General features: G+C 37.5%; 1 protein-coding gene across 2 annotated transcripts; it reads left to right on the top strand.

Moving 5' to 3' along the window:
• LOC116554972 (membrane-spanning 4-domains subfamily A member 4A-like) lies at window positions 1-24,914 on the top strand. 2 transcript variants are annotated; one of them, XM_032283296.1, is made up of 7 exons: window positions 8-178; window positions 9,540-9,699; window positions 14,205-14,333; window positions 17,364-17,420; window positions 18,563-18,721; window positions 22,057-22,158; window positions 24,046-24,395. In XM_032283296.1, exons 2-7 carry the CDS (start codon window positions 9,556-9,558, stop codon window positions 24,115-24,117), a joined length of 663 nt encoding a protein of 220 aa, XP_032139187.1. In that variant the 5' UTR covers window positions 8-178; window positions 9,540-9,555; the 3' UTR covers window positions 24,118-24,395. The 2 variants fall into 2 exon arrangements, with proteins under 2 accessions (XP_032139188.1, XP_032139187.1); XM_032283297.1 differs by lacking the exon at window positions 14,205-14,333 and having other exon boundaries at window positions 1-178; window positions 24,046-24,914.
• Window positions 24,915-26,447: the final 1,533 nt, after the last annotated feature.

Raw genomic sequence — 26,447 nt, 5'->3', positions numbered from 1 at the left:
AAATTCTCAACACAGCCTTTAAGTTTCCAAACATCTGCTAGAAGAGGAATGCAGATTTAAACTGAGTGAGGTGTGGAGTGGGGGAAGTTCACGGGGCCTAGACTAAAGAACTCTGTGGAACTTGCCCAGACCACTGCACGCATCAGACCTACGGTGAATATTGCAGGCCTGAAGAAAGGTAGGTCCAGGGACTTGCCTTCCTAGACTTTTGGGCTGATGGTTTATTTCCTGGGTTTAGGATTTCTGGGAGCGGAGTGAGAAAAAAATGAGGCCACTTCCCATGACGCAAGCTGGTATTCAGGATTGGGGTGGGCTGAGTGCACCTTTAAATGTGCATTTGGTGGGGGGATGAGGAACAGTCCTTGCTACAGTCAATGAGAGTTAGAAAAGTGTCCTAAACACTGAATTTGGAGGCTGGATGAAGTTGTTTTACTTACTTTTGTTCCCCAAGTCCTCAGAATATCAAAACACAGAAAGCAGTATTTTAAACTTCTGACTAATTACCTTATCTACTGTTAATGTCCTTCTTCCACTCTCTTTATTCTGTCCCTGACTGGTTATTTTTATCATTTAAGATTTAAGAAAATATCTGCCATGTGCAGAATTTGGTGTACATGGAGCAGGGCACCGGCAGGGTCCCCAGCCTTGTACATTGGGCTGTGGCTTTATCTAGTTCTCCAGTGGTCTCTGGCACTATTCATGGGGCACCCAGGCAGTAAACTGAGGCTGCTCATGAGAAAATTTGCTAATGAAAAACACCTTGCCGACTTTTAGCATTCTTGGGATAAGAAACAAGTTTGTATATAGTTATAGCCATTGTAATCTTTCCCCAGATGAAGTAAATGAAACCCAGAAAAAGGAAATAATGGACCCAGAATCACACAAGTTAATAAATGTGCTGGGAGCAAAAAACCCAGAATTCTTGTTTCCCAGTCCAGGCCTTTTCCCTCTCTGTGCCAGAATTTCTGCATCCCCATCATCCTCCCAAAAACCATCCAGGTTCAGGCCTCATTTTGAGTTTCTAGTCTATTTAATAACTTTACCAAGACACACAAAAAAAGATGGCCATTTGTTCCACTCTTCTCATGTTCTCTTTTTGCAACTGTGACCCATGATGGGGGTGGTGACATAAAAATGAGAAAACAAGAGACTGGTGGTGCTGCTGATCCACAAGGAGACTGGAGCAAATAGAAGAGGGAAAGGTGGTCTAGGTCCCCTCACCTCTTTATCTGGTGGGGGTTGGGGCAAGACATTGTTATTGTCAAGAGCCTGACGCATACAGGTGATGTGACAAAACCAAGGTTTAGATTCTTCTCATACCCAGAAGAAATGTCCCTCATATGTATCCAATATTCTCAGCAGTTTAAAAAAATTTTTTGAATATAGAGATGTCGAGCCCTAGATGGTTAGCACATGTTTTTGTCCTTGGGGACTTTATCTGCCATAAATAACTAACACATGGATTTGAATTTCTGTGGTGTAAAAATAGGAAGCAGTTATATGAGTTTATGGCCAGAGTTTCTTAGAATGACAAAGCACCAGCCTTGAATGACCAGAGCTGACCTATGTCACCAAAGAATCATGGAAAAGCTTAAGAGTCAGTTATAAGCTTTATTTTGATATAATGGCTCTGCCCTCAGGAAGCTTACAGTCTTAACAGAGAGACACTAAACACAGAGGGAGAACCGCCAGTGTATTTGATAAGACAGACCCAACCTTTCCTAAATTCTCAGTCTGAAGGTGTGTCTAAGAGATTGAGACACAGGTTCCTTTACATTAAAGAAGAATAAAGTACACATTTAGATGGACTAAGAAGAATCATCTTTAGTTACTTTCCAAATAACTTTGACTTCTGTGATGTAAAAGGGAAATAACATAGATTGCTTAAACCCTTAGTTACCATCATAGGTTGATTAATCCACGTGTGGGCAATGGTGGGGAAGGGGGAGAATAGTGTCTGAGACAAGACAGAGACCATGCAATGATGTTAGTGTGTGAGAAGATTAGATGATGTGGTGGGTTTGTTTTTGTTCTTACAAGGTGGCCACAGGGAGGGGTGGAACATTCCTGCAAATGGGTTCAATATATGCAAATATCTCAATATAGAAATAAAATTACCTCTTTGGAACAACTTAAGTAAGTCAGATATACTTGGGACTTTAAAACTGAAAAGGAGAGACATTCAAGTTAAGTCTATGACAATAGATTTCTGCTGAAGTAGCAGAGTTTTTATCAACATTAAAAATTTTAACTTTATGCTAAGGGTGATGAAATGCAAAGGAAGGCTTTTAAAGGGCAGGGTAGCACAATTGTTTTTGTATTTGATCATTCTGGTTGCAAAGTTAGTGGTAGATTGACTACCGAAAGCCACAGACACAGGGAACATTCAGAGGCTATAACAAATACTTCTGACAAATATAGGATAATGGCTTGCCTTGAGAAGATGGGAGAAATACGCAGAGAGAAATACACAGAAATACATTGAAAAATGGTTCTGTAGGATTAGAATGAGATTGATTTGAGCATAGAGGGTAGACAATAGAAGGCATCAATGACAAACTACCAGATATTTTGAAGCAGAGTCACTGTGTTGCCCAGGCTGGAGTATACAGGTGCCATCATGGCTTACTGCAGCCTCCACCTCAGCCTCCTGAGTAGCTGGGATTACAGGCACCCATCATCACATTCAGCTCTTTTTGTATTTTGTGTAAAGATGGGGTTTCACCATGTTCCCCAGTCCGATCTCGAACTTTTGGGCTCCAGAGATCCTCCCACCTTGGCCTCTCAAAGTGAGCCACAATGCCCAACTTTAAGGTTCCAGATCTTTAACATGGACAATGAAGTTAATTTCTGGGCCTTCCACCAAAAAAGGACATTTGCAGTCCCATAAGCCTCTTAGGGTTCCTGTTACATTTAACTCTTGCCACTCTTGACTAGGGACTACTTATAGGGCTCTGAAATAATCTCCACTTACTATTCCTTTCACCACCTTATTATTTTGGAAGTAAAATTTTGAGGAAGACTGGATATCTTCTATTTAGGTCTTCTAAGCTTTGAAATAAAAATTACCTCTTCTCTCTTCTGGAACAAGTAGGTAAATTGTCAATCTATGGGCTTTATTATAATGATTTTAAGTTAAGCCCAGAGAGGGACAATTCCCCCAAGTGTAATAAAATTTGAGGATGTGGATTCAACGTAAGACCAAAAATAAGACCTCCTATGTTATTGTAGCCATTTGCTCCAAATCTAAATTTTGTGTTCTGCCCAGGGGATGCTAAGGTGTACATATAGGTCTAAATATACCTACTCCATAGCATGTAAATGTACCCACCTCACAAATTCCATTATCATTGGAACAGAGACTGAAAGAGGAAAAGGAGCGCCTCTTGGCCCACCTCTACATAGTCTTGTATCTAACTTATTCCAAATTGGGTGGTTTCCACCTTTTGGCTATTATAGATAATACTGCTAAGAAAATTCACTGTACAAATTTTTGTGCAAACAAAAGAGATCTTCTATTCACCAGACTAGTGTAGTGGATCCTCTTAAGCAAAGGAGTTCTGGAATTCCATCACCTGGATTTAAATTTTGGCTCTGCCTCTCTTTACTCAAGTTACTTAATCTTCTGTTTCTGTAATTCTGTCCTGTGAATAATAGAGTATATCTCTTAGGGGAATTTAATGATGAAATAACACATATAAAACATTTAAACCAGTGCATATTATTTAATAAATGCTAAGTACATATTAAATACTTTTATTGGTGTTCCTACTATGACTCATTTTTGGCTTGAAGTATAAAACATAAACTTCCTCTAACACTTCCTACCACTCAACGAAATGCTGGCGAGGACTTTATTTCTAGCATGCCCCTGCTTCAACCTGTTCCGTTCTTGGGATAAGTGGAAAAGCAGAGGAGAGAGGTCTATATAATTGGTGACAGCATGTTATTCGTGATGTCATGTTGTCAGAGGCTGACTCTTCCTCTTTTTTGCAGTTTGTCTCAAAGATTGGTCAGGAGAGTCAGGATTGTCCTCTTTTTTTGCTATCATGGAATAAGTTAGATACAAGACTATGCAGAGGTGGGGCAAGAGGCCCTCCTCTTCCTCTTGCAGTCTCTGTTCCAATGATAATGGAGTTTATGAGGTGGGTTACATTTACATGCTATTGAGTAAATATATTCAGACATATATGCACACTTTAGCAACCCCCGAGCAGAACACAAAATTTAGATATGGAGCAAAGGGATAAAAAGAGGACTTATTTTTGGTCTTAAATTTAATTCATACTCTCAAATTTTGTTAAACTTGGGAGAATTGTCCCCCTCTGGGCTTAAAGTCATTATGAAAAAGCCCATAAATTGACAATTTACTGACTGTCCCAGAAGGGAGAAGAGGTAATTTTTATTTCAAACATTAGAAGATCTAAATAGAAGATATCCAGTATTCCTCAAAAGTTCTCTTTCAAAAAAGTAAGGTGGTGCAAGAATAGTATGTGGAAATTATTTCAGAACCCTACAAGCAGTCCCTAAATTTTTGATATTTTTTTTTCTGCTACTGTAAAAGACCATTGAAAACTGGGCAACTTATTTTAAAATTTTATTTGGCTTATAATTCTAGAGGCTGGGAAGTCTAAGGCAATGCATGGTGTGAACCTCCGGTGAAGGTAATCCCATGAAGGAAGGTGGAAGTGAGCACACAAAGCAGAGAGGGAGATGTGACCAAATTTATCATTTTATCAGGAATCCACTCCTGTGATAACTAACCATATCCAATGATGAGGACATTCATCCATTCATGTGGGTAGAGGTCTCCTGATGTAATTACCTCTTGAAGGTCCCACCCTTTAATACTGTTACAATGGCAATTAAGTTTTCACCTGAGTTTTAGAGGGGACATTGAAACCATAGCATTTCATCCACAGCCCTCCCAAACTCAAGGTCTTCTCACGTATAAAACACAATAATTCTATCTCAATAGCTGCACAATTTTTACCCATTCCAGCATCAACTCTAACATTCTAAGTCTACAGTCACATCAGAAGCAGATATGGATGAGACTTGACATAGGGTTTATCTGGAGGCAAATGTTTCCAGCTGTGAGACTGTGAAATCAAAACAAGTGATTTGTTTTCAAAATATAATGGTGGGACAGGTACAGAATAGACTCAGTTCAAAAGAAAGAACTAGGCAAGAAAAAGGCCTAACTGGTTTCAAGTGAGTCCAAAACCCAGCCGAGAAAACAGCATTAAGCTTTAAATCTGGAGAATAATTTCCTTTGACTCCATGTCCTGAATCCTGGGGACACTGATTGGGGACCCTCAGACAGCCCTAGACCCATATCTTTGCTGGACTCAGTCTGTGCTTCAGCTCTGTTAGGTTGGAGTTGTGTGCTAGTGGTCCTGTAGTTCTGAGATCTCAAAGGTAGCCTCACTCCCATGGCTCCGCTAGGCATATCCCTAACTGGGACTCTCGGTGTTGGCTCTGACCCCATATTCTCACTCAGCATTGCCCTGATAGAGGCTCTTTGAAGTGGCTGCACTCCCAGAGCTATTTGTGATATCGTTTGAAATTAGGTGGGGAAAGCCATGCCCCTATAGCTCTTGCAGTCTGTGAGCCTGTAGAGTTAACACCACATGGTTGCCATCGAGGTTGACAGCTTGTACATTTTAGGCACAAGTATTATAGTGGCTGTGGAGCTGGGGTCCTAGGCTCAGGGTCTTGCAAAACTACTGTGGCACAAGTTCACTCACCGAGACATGGCTGGATGCAGATTACCCACAACGATGAGGCTGTGACTCTGAGGCATACCTCAGTAACTCAAGCCCATAGGGCAGGGATGGAATAGTTACTGATTCTGGGGTCAGAGTACACCACCAGCATTGCTCCAGGGAAAGAGGGGTGCTTTGGAGGCTTGAGCTCTGTGGAGCAAGTTACAGTTGAAATTTGGTTCCAGAGCCAATCGGACACAGCAGCAATTCCAACTCTGGGGGATGGAATGCCACAGAGTGGGAACTCTAAACCCTGGGATAGGAGGGCATGGCGATATTCCAGGCTCTGTAAGGCTGAATGTAGCAGCAGCAAGGCCTGAGGAATGACTAGGGCTGTCTGTGGCTTGGTCCTCAGGTTTCTTGAAGCAATGCAGAAATGACCCCCTGCGGAGCCAGGGTTTCTCAGAAGCTTGGACTCCAAGGGACTAGTTAGTTCCAGGGAGGTGGGGCCACTGCAGCTATTTTGCCTGGATGTTTGGATGACAGCTCAATCAAAGCTATCTGTCCCCAGAGAGTGGTACACAGAATCAGCTTGAGTTTGGAGGGCCAGGGTGCACCAGCGACTAAGATCGGGACATGGAGCAGTTCCATGGCAGCCTGGCCTTAGAAGGTAGAGGGTAGATGGCAGCAGTTTGACTCAGGTATGGCTACCAGGTATGCGTGTTATAGTGGTGGTTAAGCCTCAGAGATGGAGGGGTGCAGTGGCTACTCTTGAAGCAGAATGCACTCTAGCAGTGATTCAGTTCCAAGAAGGGGCAGCACAGTAGCAGCTCAGGTCATGGAGGCCAGGGCAAAGTGTCAGCACCTCTTCTGAGATAGGACAGACATGTGGACTTTAGGTAGCTCTTTCAGCAGAGCTCAGAGCCTGTGAAGACTCTGAATGTCTCCAGTAGTAAGACTGCAGGTGTCCATGGTGGTGATGGGAGCTGCTGAGTCCTCTCACTTACCTATTCCCTGCAGAAAGAAGGACCTGCTGAACCAGAACTGGTCCTAACTGGGGGCAGAGGTGGTGTAAGAAATATGCTTTCTCTCCTTCTTCATGCAGCCATCCTGGGTTTCAGTGCTCCACAAGATTTCTGCTACTCCTTTGCTGTTTTCTGGTGCTCTTCTTCAGTTATTTTGGTTGGAACATAGTTTATTCATTTTTTGATTCTCTCTCTTTCTCTTTCTCTCTCTCTCGCTCTCTCTCTCTGTGTGTGTGTGTGTGTGTGTGTGTGTGTGTGTGTGTGTGTGTGTGTTGATGGTGATGAGGGTTAGTAATTTCTAGTTGGCTATCTTGGTGACATTCTCTGGAATCCTAATCAGACATATTCTAGACCTTTTAATTCTACACTTCTAATATTTTAACTCTCTTCTATTATGACCATTTTCTTGTTTCTCTATAGAACTCTTGGTGTTTTCTTAAAATTTTTCTTCCAGTTGACTAATTCTATTTTCAGCTATTCCTTGTTATTTAACACATTGGCCAATTTTTTTCGCCAACATTATATTTGAAATTTGTTTGAGACCATGTTGCAAATATGTCCTCTCACTCTATGCACTTTATCTTTGACTTTTCATTGTTTTGATTTCATTTTTATTTGAATAAGTTATCCATACTCTTTACATATTCTCTCTCTCTATATATACACACACATAGATGCTCCTAATCTGTGGGACTTCTTGGAAGGTTGTATCAAGGATATCTACTTCCTTCTTTACAGAATCCAATGTAAGACTTATTTGGAGCCTGATTGCTTTCTAAACATGCGGCTTTTCAGTGTAATTTCTCCTTTACTACTGACTTTGATGATTCTCAGAACTATACTTTTCCAGGGAAGTGATAGTTATCAACTTACATATTTAATTCTCAGGATTATAAACAATAACTTGTGTTGTATACCTCAGGGAGCCTCTCATCTTTGATAAGTATACTCCAAAATCTCTGGCCATGGTGTCCTGTTTCTTTCATACTCTCTCTACACTTTCCCCCAAATTTATCCTCATGTAATCTTTGTTTTTAACACTCATTTTATCTGATTTATAGAAATGTTAGCTGTTTCCCACTTTCATAACAAAATGGAGTTCTAATTCTGTTTGTCCAAGTTGTTTTCTGAACTTTTCTAAAAGTGATAAGAACATTAACTTTTTGGTTACATTCTTATATTTAATGCCTTAACTACTTAAGTCATATTTACATTTTTTATTTTACATATTTGTCTTTTTTTTTAATTATTGCATTTGGGCTCTAGGATACCTGTGCACATCCTGCATCCTGCAGGATTGTTGCATAGGTACATACATGCCATAGTGGTTTGCTATCTCCATCCCCGCCCCTGCCCCCGTCACCTATGTCAGGCATTTCTCCCAGTGTTATCCCTCCCCATCCTCCCCCCACATTGTCCCTCCTCTCCCCTTTCCTCTCCACCTCCACTTAGCCCTGTGAGTGTTGTTACCTTCCCTGTGCCCAAGTGTTCTCGTTGTTCATTGCCCGCCTATGAGTGAAAACATGTGGTGTTTGATTTTCTGTTCTTGTGTCAGTTTGCTGAGAGTGATGGTTCCCAGATTCATCCATGTCTCTACAAAGGACATGAACTCATCATTTTTTATGGCTGCATAGTATTCTGTGGTGTATATATGCCACATTTCTTTTGTCCAGTCTATCATCGATGGGCATTTTGGGTTGGTTCCAGGTCTTTACTATCATAAACAGTGCCACAATGAACATATGTGTGCATGTGTCTTTATGCTAGAACAATTTATAATCCTTTGGGTATATACCCAGTAATGGGATTGCTGGGTCAAATGGAATTTCTATTTCTAGATCCTTGAGGAATCACCACACTGTCTTCCATAATGGTTGAACTAATTTACACTCCCACCAACAGTGTAAAAGTGTTCCTGTTTCTCCACATCCCCTCCAGCATCTGTTGTCTCATTTTAACTTTCCTTTCTCTGAAGTTCACCCTCCTCCTTCTCACTTTAATCAGTTTTATTGTTAGATAGCTAATATTGTTAGATAGCTAATAATTCCATTGATGTATCAAAAACAAATATAGGATGATAATTCTTTCAAATAAATCCTAATTTTTTCTCAACATAGCAAATTTGAAGTACAATAACACTTTTTTTTTTTCATTTATGTTACCAATAAAAGGGCAGACATCTCCAAACTTGAGACTTTTATAGGGTTTCAATGGAGCATAAATAGTATCAAAATTAACTATTACTTGAAGGACATTAGAAAGCTTCACTTCCCTAAGAATTTATGGAAGTAGGTAATGAAACACCTCAATAATATTTTCAGCCCTGTGAATTTAATTGTGCTCTGATTAGAAAAGGGGGAACCATACAATACTATACAATAAATTGGAAGACAGATGATTTTGTGTAGCTTATTACTATAATAAAAGTAATCCTTCATGGGGAAGTGGCTATAATCAAGGGACTAGGCAGTAAGAGGGATAGAAATCAAATCTGAGCAGATTTGGAATTTGAACTTAAAGAAATATCTCTAATTTAAAGGTCCAACATATTTACCTTGCGTCTGTCAACATGTCTCTCTTCAGGACTTTCTAACACCTTGATATCATATGACATGTAGCTTCTCCCTCTCTCCCTCAACCCTTAATGTGTTGCCTATTCCACTTCCCAGGCGCTAACAGCTATTATGATATAGGAGGGGAATGTAGACCAGATTTTGTCCTCAGGGAGGAACCTGCCCCAAGTGTCATGTCCTTCCTTTGTCATTTCCAGGACCTCATGCTAAATCACATTTCTTTCTTATTGTAGCACCTTTTCTACTGCCATGACAACCATGCAAGGAATGGAACAAGCCATGCCAGAGGTTGGCCGAGGTGTGCCCCAGCTGGGAAATGTGGCTGTCGTACATTCGTATCTGTGGAAAGGGTTGCAAGAGAAGTTTTTGAAGGGGGAACCCAAAGTCCTTGGGGTAAGTCACTTGCAAATCTAGGAGAAGACCACTGGTGTTGCAAACTCGTATTTCATAAGACCTAATGCCAAATACACTGTCCTACCAGCCTCAGAAGACAACAGCCAGCCCTCTAAACATCAGTATTTACTGTTCAGGCCCTTCATCTGAAAAACTATATTCTATCACAACATGCTTCCCATTGAGTTATATTAGAAATATATTGGCTTCAGATCTATTCTAGGGTTGTGGGTCATCCATGATAATTGCATTTAAACTCAGCATGGAAGAGCAGCAAAAGAAAAGGCCACCTAGGCACTACTAGCTGACACTCCCTTCACAGGCCTTCCTGATAGCTGAACAGACACATATTGCTACTATTTCTTTCTGGCACCTTTTCTTAGCCTGCTGACTGCTCAGAGAATGAAAAAATCTATTTTCTGAGCATTTCTATCTGGAGTCTCAGGTGAACATGCCTAAAAGAAATAAAGGATTAAAAAAATGACAGAATAGGGCAGATAAAAGGATATTAAATATAGGTTTATCACTAGCCCAATCTTCAAACCACTGGAAAAATGTCATTGTGAACATTTTGGATCCTTTTTTCACATTATTTTTTGGGGAGGATATAGTTATTTTTCATAAAATATGTTACTTATGTTGGCACATACTAGGTTTATTTTTTAATGTATGAATAATTATTTTAAAATATTGCTCTATGTTTTAGAGCAATTTTAGCCTTAAAGAAAAATTGAGAGCAAAGTACAGGTGTATCCCATCTGCCCCTTGCCCTCACACATGCATAGCTTTTTAATTATCAACCTCCCCACCAGAGTGGTACCTTTGTCCCAATTGATGGACCTGCACTGACACATCATTCCTCAAAGTACATGAATCACAGTGGGGTTCATTCTCTGTGTTGTGTGTTCTATGGGTTTTAACAAGGGTATAGTGATATATATCTACCTTTATAGTACCATACAAAGTAGTTTCACTGCCGTAAACATTCTCTGTGCTCTGCCTATTCATCCTTTCCTCCCACCATTCTCTGGCAACCTCTAATCTTTTATTGTCTTCATAGATTGTTTGCCTTTTCCAGAAAGTCATACACTTGGAATTGTACAATAGGTAGGTTTTTTTAGATTGTGTTCTGTCACCTAATATGCATTTAAATTTCCTCCTGTTTTCATATGGCTTGTAGCTCATTTATTTTTAGTACTGAATAATATTCCATTGTCTAGATGTACCACAGTTTATGCATTCACCTACTGAAGGACATCTTGATGGCTTCCAAACTTTGGCAACTATGAGTAAGGTTGCTATAAATATCCATGTGCACATTATGTGTGGACATAAGTTTTCAACTCATTTGGGTAAGTATGATTGTTATATTGTAGGTAAGAGTATGTTCAGTTTTGCAAGAAACTGCCATACTGTCTTCCATGTGACTTTGTCAATTTGAAGAATTTCAACCAACAGTGAATCAGTTCCTGTTGTTTCATGTAATCTCCGGCAATTGGTAGCGTCAGTGTTCTGGATTTTTACCATTCTAACAGGTGCTAGTGGACTCTCATCATTTTAATTTACATTTCTCTTGTGACACAAGATGTGGTGCATCTTTTCATGCATTTCTTTACCATCTCTATATCTTCTTTTGTAAGGTGTTTTCTTAAATTCTTTGGCACAGTTTTAAAAGAGGACGTTTATGTTCTTATTGTTGAGTTTTAAGTTTGTTGCGTATTTTCGATAACGATCCTTTGATATTTTCTCCCAGTCTGTGGTTTGTCTTTTCATCTCTTGACAATCTCTTCTGCAGAGCAGAATTTTTAATTTTATGAAAATTAAGATGATTAATTTTGTAATTCATGGGTTGTGCCTTTGGTACTTTATTGACAAATTCATCACCAAACCCAAGATCATCTAGATTTTGGCCTATGTTACCTGTTAGGAGTTTTATAGTTTTTAGTTTAACATTTGTGTCTGTGATTCATATTGAGTTAATTTTTGTGAAGGATATAAGGTATGTGTCTAAGTTTTATTTTTACTTATGGATATCAAGTTTTTTAAGTACTTTTTTTTTTTTTTGAGATGGAGTCTCACTTTTGTTGCCCTGGCTAAAGTGCAATGGCCTAAGCTCAGCTCACTGCAACCTCCGCCTCTCAGGTACAAGTGATTCTTTTGTCTCAGCCTCCCAAGTAGCTCAGAATACAGATATATGTCACCATGCCAAGTTATTTGTGTTACCATGCCAAGCTATTTTTTTTTAATTTGTATTTAGTAGATATGGGTTTCATCATGTTAGGCTGGTTGTGAACTCCTGACCTCAGGTGATCCACCCCCCTTGGCCTCCCAAAGTGCTGGGATTACAGGCATGTGCCAATGCACCTGGCCTAGTGCTATTTTTAAAAAGGCTGTCTTTTTTTTCTTATTGTATTACCTTAGTTCACTGCCAAAGATCACTTGACTATATTTGTGTGACTATCTCTAGGCTTTCTATTCTATTCCATTGATCTGTTTGTCTATTTCTTTGCTAATACTGCACAGTCCTGATTACTATTACTTTATAGTATGTCCTAAAATTGGGTAGTGTTGGTCCTACAACTCCTTCATTCTTCTTCAATATTGTGTTTGCTATTCTAAGTCTTTTCCCTTTCCCTATAAATTTTTGAGTCTGTTTATCAATATACACAAAATAACTTGCTGAGATTTTAATGGAGATTGCATTAAATCTACTAATCAAGTTGGGAAGAACTGACATCTTGACAATGTTTTGTCTTCCTATCCATGGACATGGAATATCTCTCCCTTTATTTACTTGTTTAATTTATTTTATCAAAGCTAGTAGTTTCTTATAGATTTTGTACATTTTTTTTAGATTTATACCTAACAAATACCAAATACCAATACCTAAATATTTCACTTTTAGGGGTGCTAATTTAAATGGTACTATGTTTTTAATTTCAAATTTTACTTATTGATCATAGTATATAATAAAGTAATTGACTCACGTATTAACCTTGTATCCTACAAACCTAATAAAATTTTTTGTTAGTTCCAGGATTCTCCACTAAGTGTGAAGTTAGCTGTAGGCTTTTAATAAATATTCTTTATCAGCCCGAAGAAGTTCTCCTCTATAATAGTTTTTCAAGAGTTTTTATAATAAACAGGCATTGGATTTTTTTCAATATTTTTTCTGCATCTGTTAATATAATCATTTGATTTTTCTTCTTTAGCCTGTTGATGTCATGAATTGCATTAATCAATTTTTTAATGTCTAGTCAGTTTTGCATGCCTGGGATAAATCCCATGTAGTCATGGTACATAATTTTTTAAATACATTGTTAGATTTCATTTGCAAATGTTTGTAGATGATTTTTACACCTTTGTTCATCATAGATGTTGATCAGTAGTTTTCTTTTCTTGTAGTATTTTTTCATGGTTTTTGGTAGATGATTGTGTTAGCTCCATAGAATGAGTTAGGGGTATTTCCTCTGTTTCTACTTTCTGTTAATAATTGGAATAATTTCTTTCTTAAGTGTTTGGTAGAATTCACCACTGAGCCTTTCTAGGTCTGATGCTTTCTGTTTTGGAAATGTATTAATTATTGATTCAATTTATTTAATAATTATAGGCATATTCAGAGTGTCTATTTCTTCTTGTGTGAGTTTTGACAAACTGTCTTTAAGGAGTTATCCATTTTATCAACGCTATCAAACTGTGGGCATAGAATTGTTCATAGCATCATTTTATTATCCTTTTAATTTCTGTGGGAATTGTAGTGATGTTCCTTCTTTCATCTATATTAGTAATTTGTGTCCTCTCTCTTTTTCTTAGCCTGGCTAGAAGCTTTATTTTATTTATATATATATATATTTCTAAAAACTGCTTTGGATTTTATTGATTTTGTCTATTCATTCAATTTCATGATTTCTGCTCTAATTTCTATTATAGTTTTTCTTCTGCCTATTTGGAGCTTATTTTCTCTTCTCTTTCTAGTTTCTTAAGGTAGACTCTCAGGTGATTGATTTTAGAACATTATTTTCTAATATATTCATTCACTGCTATAAATTTTCCTCTAAGCATTGCTTTCACTACATCCCACAAATTGTGATAAGTTGTTTAAATGTTTTTGAATCTTTTGAATGCCATGGGATAACGGCACTCTTACTCTGCTATTTTTAGTTCCCTGTGTACTCATTCTCATGTCCTCATACACTAGACCTTAAGAAAATATATTTGCTCTTCTTTTTTTCTTCCCCTGTATATACTCTTCTTTCTTCAGGTTATTTCCCCTTGCCACAATAACTGCTTTCTGATTCCTAGGCCGCTTATCTGAGTGAGCTATGATAGAAGCAGCATCATAGGTATCAGAAAAGCACCTCTGGGCTGGTTCTGGCTTACTCTTTTAACCTTGAAATTATTGGTAATGGTAGACATCCTGAGAGGTAATATTGATGTTACCTCTGGTGGTGGAAGCACCATTTTTGTGGTGGATAATCAGTTTTTACTTTCTTCATCATTTCTAGGTTGTGCAGATTCTGATTGCTCTGATGAGCCTTAGCATGGGAATAACAATGATGTGTATTGCATTTAAGACTTATGGACCTCGCCCCATTACTCTGTATATTGGGTACACAATTTGGGGGTCAGTGATGGTAAGTAGAGTATATTTTGATATAATTGAAGATAACATAAAGTAGTTGTCAATACCCTGATCTTTGGAATCCTAGTCTAACTGTATCTTATAATTCTGTAAATTTGAGAGTGGTGTCTAACCGTTCTTTATTCAATTTTGTCATATTTAAAGTAGTAATAATAATATAGAATTATATTAAAGCTGGGCAGATTAAATATTTACATATGTCAGTTAGATATATTACAGCAGCACATTGCCAAAGACCCAAACCAGAATGGCTTAAACATTGAAAGCACTGATTATTTCACAACAAGATTAGTGGCCTGTCGTTTCTAGGAATGATTCATTCAGTGGAAAAAGGATTTCATACAGGACTGCTAGCAGACCATATCAGAGGGAAACAGTTGACACCATCCCACTTTTGGTAAATATTTTGTAAACATATTCCCAAATCAACTATCAGTAAAAATAACGAACTTGCCATTATTGGCTTGGACTAATCAAGCTCCTCTGTAGCTGGGAGGAGTCTACCCTACCTTTTAGCACAGGAGAAACTGAACAAAATGATGGTTCAGTGAGCAGGAAAAAGAGGAGATGTGGCTGGTACACAAGCAGTTTTTAACATCGAGTCTATTGACTATTGAAACTCAGGAAATTGTTACCTTAAAAAATGAAGTTGTATTTGATACATTTTATTTCATAAGTTCAATAAAATAACTATAATTATTATAATTAATATTAAATTAATTAAAACTGTTATTAAAATTAAAATTAGAATTGGAATTTAAATGTTAAAACCTTCTTACAAGAGAAAACACAAGACGGTTTTTATGCAAATTGAGAGTAAAATACAGAATAAAATACCAAGTTTTATCCACTGATGAGAGAAAAATAAAATTTATAAGTTGGATTTATGTTAGAATCAGGGACTCTATTTTAGCATTACAGGGTTTCCATTTATTTCTGAAAGTGAGAATGAGATATTTTAGAGTTTTATAATAGTGCTTGCTTTTTGCTCCCCTTCAACTGTTTGTATCAGAAGTGCAAGATTGGGAGAACAGATACTTCAGGAAAGTTGCTCAATACTTTATACATCCCAAATTACTAATGCCGATAATAGCTCTTATTAAACTCTTACTATCATGTGGCACTCTACTAAGTGCTTTATATGTACAATTTCATTTCGAACAATTACCGCAAACTTCTGATTGTTCATTATCATCATTTTACGGATGAAGAGAGGTTAAGTAACTTGCCCAAGATCACAACTATTTGGCACAGAAATGAAGGCTCAAATAGTGTCAGTGTATTTTCAGAATTGCATGCATCTAACCACCTAGCTTTCTGCTTTTATTTCCATTTCCAAGATTACATTGAAAACCAGCTTATGTGGTGCAAATCTTCCATACATGTTCAGTAGATTACCAGGAACTGCAGGAGCCATTTTCCACTGAGACATCATGCAGACTCTTGTAGGCATTGCATTAAATGAGCCTTTACTTAATTTGTGAAACCTTTTCTGCGGCCACCTTCCATTATTCTTTCAACCTTTCTTTCCAAACCTCATCTGTAAAGTGCCTCCTTTTTCTCCCTCATACAGTGTAAGTATCAATACCAAGAACCAGACAAGTTTCTCTTGTTTTTGGACTCTTCAGTTCTTTTCAGTTCTATTCCTGTATGTTGCACATTCCTTGTTAAATGTTTTCCTCTGAGATACTATATACATACTTTTTCCTGTGGTAAATGAAGTCCTCTTATTCACTCTTATTCTCAAATACACAAACATAAATATACTCTTACAATATGTATAAATAATTTCTGTATAAAATGTTTTTCCAAGGCAACTTACTGAATTTTTAAAATAGTTTATGGTACTTTTTAGTTCATATTTTTGGATGTTTGCAATATATATTGTTCATACTTTAATAAGAATAGTTGTAACCATTTGTTTCAACTATTTTTCTTATATAATGATTTTGGTTAATTTACCCAGAATAGAATGTATTATATAATAGTCTTATCTTTATCTTGATTTTGACTTTAATGAAATGGTCCTAATTTTCTTTTATCATTGAACACAATAAAGACTTTTAGATTGAAACAGATTTCTATCATGTTACAGAAAGTATAATTCTTTATATTTTACCAGTAAGGTTGAAGTTGCTAATAATGTTGAATTGTATTAAATGTCCTATCCTATCAACACTGCAAACATGAATAGCAATTACCATGTAATTTTTCCTTAAATTCATTAATTGCATAACTTAGAATATTTCAATATTAAAAATGTTTGTAGAGTTGAGGGAGCATCCCAAATGTTCATGATGTATTTTATATTATATGGTGAGTGATTCCCTCTAGTGTTTTTGTTCCAGTAGCGATTTAGATAACATGAATCATCACTATGTCTGGGTACTTGGAAGTTAGTTTAATAAATGTATTGAGCTTTTTTGTTAGTTGAATTTTTTTATATTAAGATATAACTTTTGAATCATCTGAAATCAAATTTGAAAAGCAAATAAAAAAGAATTGAATATTTTAAGGTAGAGAGGCCAACAAACTTGACTAGCTGTTTTAGTTAAATGAAAAATAATTGCCCTACTGCTGGATAAATGAACTAGTGTATTCTAGTCATCATCTAATTGTGAATTTACTTTTTTTTTTGGCTACTGTTTTACTTATAACTTTACAAAATATTCTAAATGAGAATAATTTTAGAGTACTTTTCATTTAAGTATCATCATCACTTTTGGTACCATGTAAGAATTACTTTGCATCAGGAGTTTGGAAACTATCTTTTAGTGTCCTCAAACAGTTTTAATATCATTTCAGTTAGGTGTTATTTGAAAAGCTTGATATACTCTCCCATGGATTTATCTGGTATAATTTCCCTGTTCTTTCTGGGAAAAGAGAAAATAATATGCAAACTTTTGTGGTTTTTTTCTAAGAATATTGGTCTGATTTAACTTATCTATCTAATTTCAAAGTAAGTTATGAGTTCCAATACTTGCTTAAAGTTTTTTACCTTCAGTTTTTCTATCATTCTTAGTTTATTATTTCAGGATCCTTGTCAGTTGCAGCAGGAATTAGAACTACAAAAGGCCTGGTGAGTAATATTTTCTTTTTTTGGTATCAAAAAAAGGAAAGATTAATAAAAAGTGTATTCTGCTAGGGTATAAAACCGGTTTTGTTTCTTTGTTTGTAAAAAATCAGAAGCGATTGTGCATTTTACCTACTAGCATCTATCTTTCAAAAATTGCAATCAGGCTAGTAATATAATTACTGCCATAAGACTGGATATTTTGGCAAGGAAGGGAATCTTGCCCTTGCTGAGGGAATCTGTTTTCAGATATAGAGAATTATTGAGAAGAACTGTCAAGTGGACTACTCAACAAAACCCTGCAGCATGAGAGTCGGCCCATGACAGTGACACCAAGCATTGGTGTGGCATAATATTTACTGACTGATTGATTAAAATGTAGATTCTAACTGTATTTGGGTTTTCAATAAAAGAAATTCACAATAAGGTTATTACATAAGAAGAAGCAAATTTAAAATGTAACTCTCATGCCAAGATACCTTTCATAAAGCCAATAAAATGCAAAAGCCCATATCTCAATAAATATTTTTTTCTAGTTCAAGTTCATATTTGAGTTTTGTTTGTTCAAAAGATAAATATCAAACTCTGGAGCATGATAAATATGGGTTTTTCAAATCTGGCCTCCTGTCTCCTCCAGCTGCAGCCACACTAGGCTCCTCACACTTTGCTGTGCACTTTTAGCTCTTATTGAAAGCCTCCTAACCTTTACCCGTGAGAAGAGAATGTACAGAAAACAATACACTGCTGAGAGAGATAATATACAAAAGATAGAGAGGCATGACAGGCAAACAGCATTTAGAAAAATGATAAGAAATCAGGCATCAGACGCAAGGAATGGCAGGGAAGGACACAGGGCAGTCCCGCTAATGCGCGAAAGACATTGGAAACACTGCTGAAGAGATCTGGAGGTCATCTCCTGTACCCATAGGAATCATCTGAAGAATTTAAGCTGGGGAATAATGGGATCGTATTTATTTTTTGGCAAGAGATTAGAGTTGAAACCACTCTAAGGAGATAAGTTAGAAGACTATTGAAACAATCAAGATAAAGACAGATGGCTGTAGAAATAAATGGTGGGTGCAAAGTGATTCAGGTAGATATATCTGAGGATTCTGTTGGTTGTTTAATTGATTTTCATTCCTTTCTAGGTCCGAGGTAGTCTGGGAATGAATGTCACCAGCTCTGTATTGGCTGTATCAGGGATCTTAATCAACGCATTTAGCTTGTATATTTATTCATTCCATCACCCTTACTGTTACTTCTTTGACAAGCCAAATGATTGTCACGGGACTCTGTCCATTTTGATGGTTAGTGCTGCCTCTTTTCATGGGATATCATCGTAGGAGCAAGTTTGGGGAGTGCTGGCTCTGGCAACAACAATAATTAGTCCCTAATTGCTGAATGACATTGGGAAGTTGGAGTGATTGAGAAATAGAATAATCTTTGATTTAGGAGTTAGGTAGGTGTCTCATCTATGTCTTTCTTCTTCTTCTATATATAATGAGGCACAATGGGAAGAAAGCTTACAGTTACAGAATACCTACTCATTAATAGTTACTGTGCTGGGTACTTTATATAAATTTTTCAATTTAAATTTTAAAACATTGATTCAGTATGTACTATTATCCTCACTGAAAATGGGGCCCAGATGTCAGTCCTCATTCTCTAATAATGAAGCAAAATTGTCTTGAACAGTATTTTACAAATGGTGAGTAACTCAGTAACCTTTTCAGTATCTTTGGGTGTTCTTGCAAGGTTAACCATTTTTATCCTCAACATCTAGCTCCTGGAAAATTCTCAACCTTCATTCTGAATTTTACTACTTTTTGTACCAATTGTTCCTATCTCAATGCTATCCTAATTGCTTTATTCTGAAAATAACATTTATACAATATTTTATAGGTAGTAAAACTTCCTGACATTTTAGGCCATTGGGTAGGTGTGAGGAGGAAGAGTTCTTGCAGCACATCACAGCAGACTAAAATGCACAAATAAATCTTTATTATTAAAAGGTGTCTGCAGGCGTGGTGGCTCATGCCTGTAATCCCAGCACTTTGGGAGGCCAAGGCGGGCCGACCACCCGATGTTAGGAGTTCAGGACCATCCTGGTCAACATGGTGAAACCTGTCTCCACTAAAAATACAAAAATTAGCTGGGCATGGTGGTGCACACCTGTAATCCCAGCTACTCAGGAGGCTAAGGAAGGAGAATCGCTTGAACCTGGGAGGCAGAGGTTGCAGTGAGCTGAGATCGCGTCATTGCACTCCAGCCTGGACAACAGAGAAAGACTCTGTCAAAAAGAAAGAAAGAGAGAGAGAAAGAGAGAGAGAAAGGGAGGAAGGAAGGGAGGAAGGGAAGAAGGGAGGGAAGGAGAAAGAGAGGGAGGGAGAAAGAGAGGGGAAAAGAGAGGGAGAAAGGGAGGAAGGAAAAGCCTATTGGTCATTTTCAACACCAGCAAATTTTCTGTTACTTTCCCTGTATATGAACTTTCAGCCTTTCGCTTTGCTGCTTAGTTCTAATCCTCACTGTGTCCTTCCCTCATGTAAACATGGAAACTCAACATTGTGCCTAACTTACTAAGCAGAATCAACTGCACTCCGTTTACTTCATTCCTAGCTAATTCTTCATAGTTTTATGGGCTATATAGTCACACCAAAATAACCCCTTGAGGTGTCTTTGCTAAACTAATTCAGTTCCCTTGAGATTCCTAAAGTTCTTTATAGTAAGCAGTTTTATTTCTTGCCACTCACTCCAAATAAGAAAAATCTTATTCAGAGAATTTGACAAATTCTTCCAAGGTCACTCAGAAATTGGCAAAAGCAATATTCGATTCTACAGCTTCTTGTTTCGAATTCCCCTCTTATTTGCTACGGTTATCTTGAAGAATAACTTTACTTTTAGTTTATGAAGATCTGTTCATTTGTAGATTTTAAGTGCACAATGATAGAGACAAAATCTGGAATTGGTCAGCTTCATAGGACTGATTTCCTGGGCATGGGACCTGTGCAGTTACTCAGGTCTTCACAGTTGAAAGAGCCCTGTGCTTGATCTAATGCTCTGCTGTTCCTATCTTGAAATTATTTAAAAAAATTTTAAACAAGAGACTACATGACACGTGACTTTTTTTGGAGGCCCAGTCCTGTACCCATTTTTGTAAATAAAGTTTCATAATGTTTAATTGAAATATAAAGAAGTCTACCTGTTTACATACTGTGTAGTGCTGCTTTTGTGTGATAACAGCAGGTTTGAATATGTGTGAGAGAGACGTTAGAGTCTGCAAAACTTAAAATGTACATGATCTGGCCTTCATAGAAAGCTTGCCATCTTCTAGTCTACCCTTCTAGATGTTAAATCTATGAAGACAGGAGAATTGTCTGTTTTGTTTGCTGCTCTATCTTCTGTGCCTACAACAGTGTTTGAAACTGAGAGGCCACTACGTCTGTTGACAGTACCAGAAAATAAATAAGCAATGAATGCACACATTCTCAACGTCTTAAGTCTGCATCACTCATATCCCGAGCTCTTGGTCTATTGGCTCTTCCACAACAGAGGGACTATCCCTAACTATGGAGAGAAAAAAAGAATATTTAAACCAGATAATCCCTGTGTCAATCCAGGGTAAAATTAATAGAAATCAGTGTACTGCCCAATGTTCTCCAAATTTTGACCATCTTTCTTAGCTGAGGACTAGACCTAAAGTCAGTGTTCTTAGGAGATGGAGTAAAGATTGACCTACTTGGTGTTCACTGTTGTGTTAGCTTCTTACTGTTACTATAACAAATTACTGTGAATTTAGTGTTTCCAGACAACACTGTTTGGTTATCTTATATTTCTGGAGGTCAGAAGTTCAAAATGGGTCTCACTAGGCTAAAATCAGAGAGTTGGCAAGCCTGTATGCCTTTCTGAAGGCTTAGGCGATGATAAGTTTTATTGCCTTTTCTGGCTTCTGTAGGCTGCCTACTACGTTTCTTGGTTTGTCATCCCATCCTCTACCTTCAAATCAAGCAATGCAGCATCTTCAGATCTCTCTTGGACTCTACTCTACCTCTTGCTTCCACTTATAAGGATTCTGTCATTATTTTGAATCCACCTGAATAATCAAGGAAAATTCTCTTATCTCAGCTAATAAGCAACTTTGCTTTCATCTGCAAATTTAATGCTTTTTGCTATACAAAAAGAACAATGGTCCCCCAGGGGGGTCTGCATTCTAATCCCCAGAACCTGAGGATTAGATTAGGATTAGCAGACCTCCCTGCGGGACCATTACTCTGCTTACAAGCACTAAGATATGGAATCAAAATATGTTGTCAATGATATGAATTTCTAGTACTCAGTAGGACTAGGATGATAATTGTCTTTATACTGCCTTCCTGACTTTTTAAAGCACTTTCATCTTCCATGCTCACAATAGCACTGGGAAGTACTGAACTAGGGAGTAAATGTCTGTGATTATTTTGTCAGTGAAAAAAGTGAGAAGTTACTTCAGCAGATCAAGAATCGGTCAAGGGTATGGCTGCAATTGGGAGGCAGGTTTCCTGACTCCCGGCCAGTGCTTTTCCTCTTCTGACATTGTGGTTACTGGTAAATGTTTTCACTTGTCATCTCCGTTTCTCACATTTCTTTGGTATGAGTTTTCTTCTAGGGTATGGATGGCTTGGTGCTCCTCTTAAGTGTGCTGGAATTCTGCATTGCTGTGTCCCTCTCTGCCTTTGGATGTAAAGTGATGTGTTGTAACCCCGGTGGGGTGAGTATTGGCCTTCATTTGAAGATGTCTGTATTAGTTTTCTATTGCTGCATAATCAATTACACAAACTTAGAGTCTTAACACAGAACACATTCATTATCTCTGTTTCCATGGGTCAAGAGTCTGGGCAAGCTGAAGTGGGTCCTCAACTCAGGATCTTACAAGGCTGTCATCAGGAAGTTGGCTGGGGCTGTGGCCTTGTCTGAAGCTTCTGATTCTCTTCCATGCTAATGTGGTGGAATTCATTTCCTCTCAGTTGGAGAACTCAGGACAATGTACATTTTCTCTAAGACCAGCAGGAAATTCAGTTGCTGATGCTTTAATCCTTTCATAAAGTGTTCGCATGAACAGGTGAGGTCTATTCAGAATAATCCCTTCTTTGATAAACTGAAAGTCAGGTAGTCAGTACCTACACACAGGACTTGTATCCCATCTTATACACAGGTTCCATTCACACTGGAGGGGAGGGAATCATCAGGGGTAAGTGTCGCCTTAGAACTCTGCCTACACAATAGCTACGTAAGAGCTCTTTTTCCCTTTCCTTTCTCCATTAAAGGGCATAACCTCTGAATCCAGATACAAGAATAATTCACAATGAAGAGGCCCCCAAAACATATTTTATTTTATTCCATTATCCTATTACAACTTTTCCTGGAATAAGGAAGAAATGTCAGGATCTCAGACTTCTCTCTCAGTCTGTGCACACCTGCTCACTCTCTTACCCCAAGACCTGCATTAGATGCTCCTGGCAGCTAAGCCCAAAGAATGTCACAGAGAGAGAGGAAAGTGGGGAATGGAAGGAGAGAAGAGACCAAGAAAGAGGCTCTAGGAAGAACAGGGAGGGACATCCTCCAAGGGTTCAGGGTTTCAGAATGAGGAAATTGATAATGAACCTCAACAGGTTCCCATTAGCTTCATTATCCAAAGGCCCACAGGCAGACAAAACCGATAGCCAAATAATAAAATAATCACAGTGTGATAAGATGGTTCTTCTGTTGCCCTTCTCCATCATTTTGTATCTCTCAGTCTACTTTTGAGATTCCCAGGCAACACCACATCCCACTTCCCCACAGCCCTTCCTCACAGAAGAGAAATTGACTATAGCACATTAACTCTAGCAGTAGGGTTTTGCATTGCAAAACCCAAGATTGAGAGATTCTCAGCAATTACCAATAATTGTGTAATTTCCTTGAGTAAAGCTTTCTGTTTTCATTGAGTAAAACATTTGGACGTGGAGGCAAACTCCTTAGTAACTTTCATGTCATAATATTTAAGCCTGTATTCCTTTCAGCTCTTAGCATAGGAGCTGGGAATGTTGTTTCCTGATCTCCTGGTGTGAATTCAGAAAAGCAGTAGTTTGAGGGCGTATGACGGCTAGCTCTCTATCTCTTCCCGGTTCGTCTGCCAACTCTATGTCAAACTGAGTTTGTGGAAGAACAACTGAACTTTTCTTAGTTTCATGATGATCCCTCCTATTCTGGGCCAGTGTGGTTTTTGCAAATGCTTTATTCATAACCAGCAAATCATGATTTGGGTATGTTGATGTGATCAGCATGAACAACCTGGTTTGGAAGAAGAGCCTCATATTTTTCATGAGACCTTGGTTTACTCAAAATATTGGGCACCACCATCCACACGTAAGATTGATCCAGTTGCAAGACCAGGAAAGTGGTCATCAGCAGCTCAGGTCACGAGCCATCACTGAATGTTGTGCCCTAAATCTGGCCTGATCTAGAGAATGACTGAGAAGCCCCACATGCTTGATCTTGAGAATGAATCAGAGAAGAAAAGAGTAAACTCTAATAATGATGACTTTATGTGAGCAGGAAAGGGGCACTCCAAGGTTATTTGGGTGACTCACGTATGGCATTCTGATTGATTTCACAGGTTATGTTAATTCTGCCACCAAATTCTCACATGGCAGGAACAGCATCTCCTGCTCCACTTAATGAGGTTTGATGCCACCGAAAGAGCAACAGAAAAATGCTCCAGAAAATCTATGCTGACTGTAACACAAGAACCCTACATGAGAAAATACCAGAATCCAACTCTGATACTGATAGACATATTGATATCATTATTATATGTAATCCAATTATACACTGTGTGTGTATATATAGAGAGATAATAAATTCAAAATTATGTTCTCATTTTTTCCCCTGGAACTCAACAACTCATTTCCCTGGCTCTTTATCAGAGTACTAGAAGTTAAATAAATAATGCATTTAATGAGGCAACAGCCCTTGAAAGTTTTTCATTCATTATAAGATCTTTCTATAAAGGCATTACATTGGCAAATAAGATTTGGAAGCAGAAGAGTAAAAAAGGTATGGCTAAAATGAGGCCTGCATGCAAAACACATACTTCTGCTCCCCTGTATAATATTCCTCTCATTTATTTAACTTCGTTTTTCGTCCACCTATGGGGACCAAAGTGCTTTTTCCTTCAGGAAGTAGATATGCTTGGCCTTCTCTTCCTCCCCCCGTAGACAGCACCTTGAAATAGCACAGACTGTCCCTGCATCAGCACAAGCTATCATTTGAGTAAAGGCACTGATGAAATAAAAATCATATTAAGGATCAGATTCATCTTATATTTTCTATATCTTCTTCTTTTCCCTTCTCCCACCTTCTACTGTGCAGACTTATATCTTAACTGAATGTGTATCCTGTGCCATATATGGAATTGTGCAACATATGGTATTTTTAAATACATTTTTCATTGCTGAGCAAAAATAAATACAATTAGAAGCAATACTTTCATGTGCTACCTACTTCCTTTTCTGATGCAAGATGATGGAACGATACTAAGTATTGATGTCAAAAATACAGTATGGTGGTAAATAATGTGGGCTTTCTAATCAGACAACCCTGGGTTTTCATCTTGCCGTCCCATCTTTGTTGTTTACTCCCTATGTAGCTATGAACATGCCGCAGAATTTCTCTGTGCTTCATATTTCTTTTCAGAAAAGTAGTAGTAATATTGTCTGGCCCATAGACCTGTGAGAATTACTTGGTATAAAAAGGTAGAAATACCAGTACTCTGATTGGTACATATGGAGCCTCAAAAGTTTTAATTAATACAAATAAATGTATAAATGTGCATAGATATGTATTATATATTCAATTTATCATTTTATTTGGTATATATTTATAAAGTATCTATAATGAGGCAGATATTGTTTTAAGCATATAAGAAAATGGTGGTAAGACAGACAATATCTTATATATACAAGATAATAGTAGTGGGTAAGAGAACTAATATCCTTCCTCTCTTGTAGGTTAAACTTTCATGGGACAGGACATAGATTAACATATAAACAATTAATCAAAACCCTTTTATATGTTGTTAGAAGCTAACTGGAAGAATTAATGTGCTAGAGAGTGGTTGCTGGCAGTAGTGGCGAGACATGAGTCATTAGAGTGTAAACAGGTAAGTTTTTTTTGAGGAAGTAATATTTTCATTATGATAAGATAAAAATTATTGCATTTTCATAGACATTCCTATTTTCCAACTCCGTATATAATATTTCTATATATCTCATTCTGCCCTACAATCACATATCTATTGTAGTATCCACCCTTTCTCCATGCATGCTTTTCATGGGAATGTGAGGCCTTTCTCTATCAATGTTAGCCTGTCTACTTTCTCCAGCTCCAGAGATGGACGATGTATGGAAAAGTCAATTAAGACATTCTATCTTCTTGGTTGAAGGTTGGAAGGTAATCTAGCAAGAACCACCAAACAGAACTTAATACTACTGCATTTATTTCAGTGTAGATGTTCTGTATCTCTTATTGGACATCAGTAAGAATACATGTAGCCTGCTTTATTACTGGCATATGTGTATGTCTATAAAGGAAGTAGGTTTAAGAGAAAGTCAAATAAGCAGAAATAGCAATAAATGGAAATAAAATGAATCCTTGATTCCATGAAAAGCTAGGTCCTGAAACTTGTTTTAACTCTGACTTTTAATAAATATTTATGGTCTAAACCATTTCAGTTGAGTTTCTTATTAATTAAAGCACATGGTTTTTCCCATTTTCTTTTTCTGTAATTGTTCCTATTCTTTAGCTATTTGCTTTCCCTTTTCTAATTTTTTTTATATTTTATGTTTTTTAATTTTTTATATTTTTCACTTTTATACTCTTTGCATCCATGTATTTCTTGAAATCCTTATGCATGTTTATAATATATATTTTAAAGCCCTTCTCTTTTGTTGTCATTTCTGAAATGTACAGGTTTGTTTTTACTAATTAGTTTTTCTCCTATTTGTTATTGTGATTTTC

Source organism: Sapajus apella, unplaced genomic scaffold (assembly GCF_009761245.1).
Source record: "Sapajus apella isolate SASKATOON/1434 unplaced genomic scaffold, GSC_monkey_1.0 scaffold14, whole genome shotgun sequence".
NCBI lineage: Eukaryota > Metazoa > Chordata > Mammalia > Primates > Cebidae > Sapajus > Sapajus apella.
The sequence above is the reverse complement of the archived record's forward strand: the minus strand, read 5'-3'. Positions and strand labels throughout refer to the sequence as shown.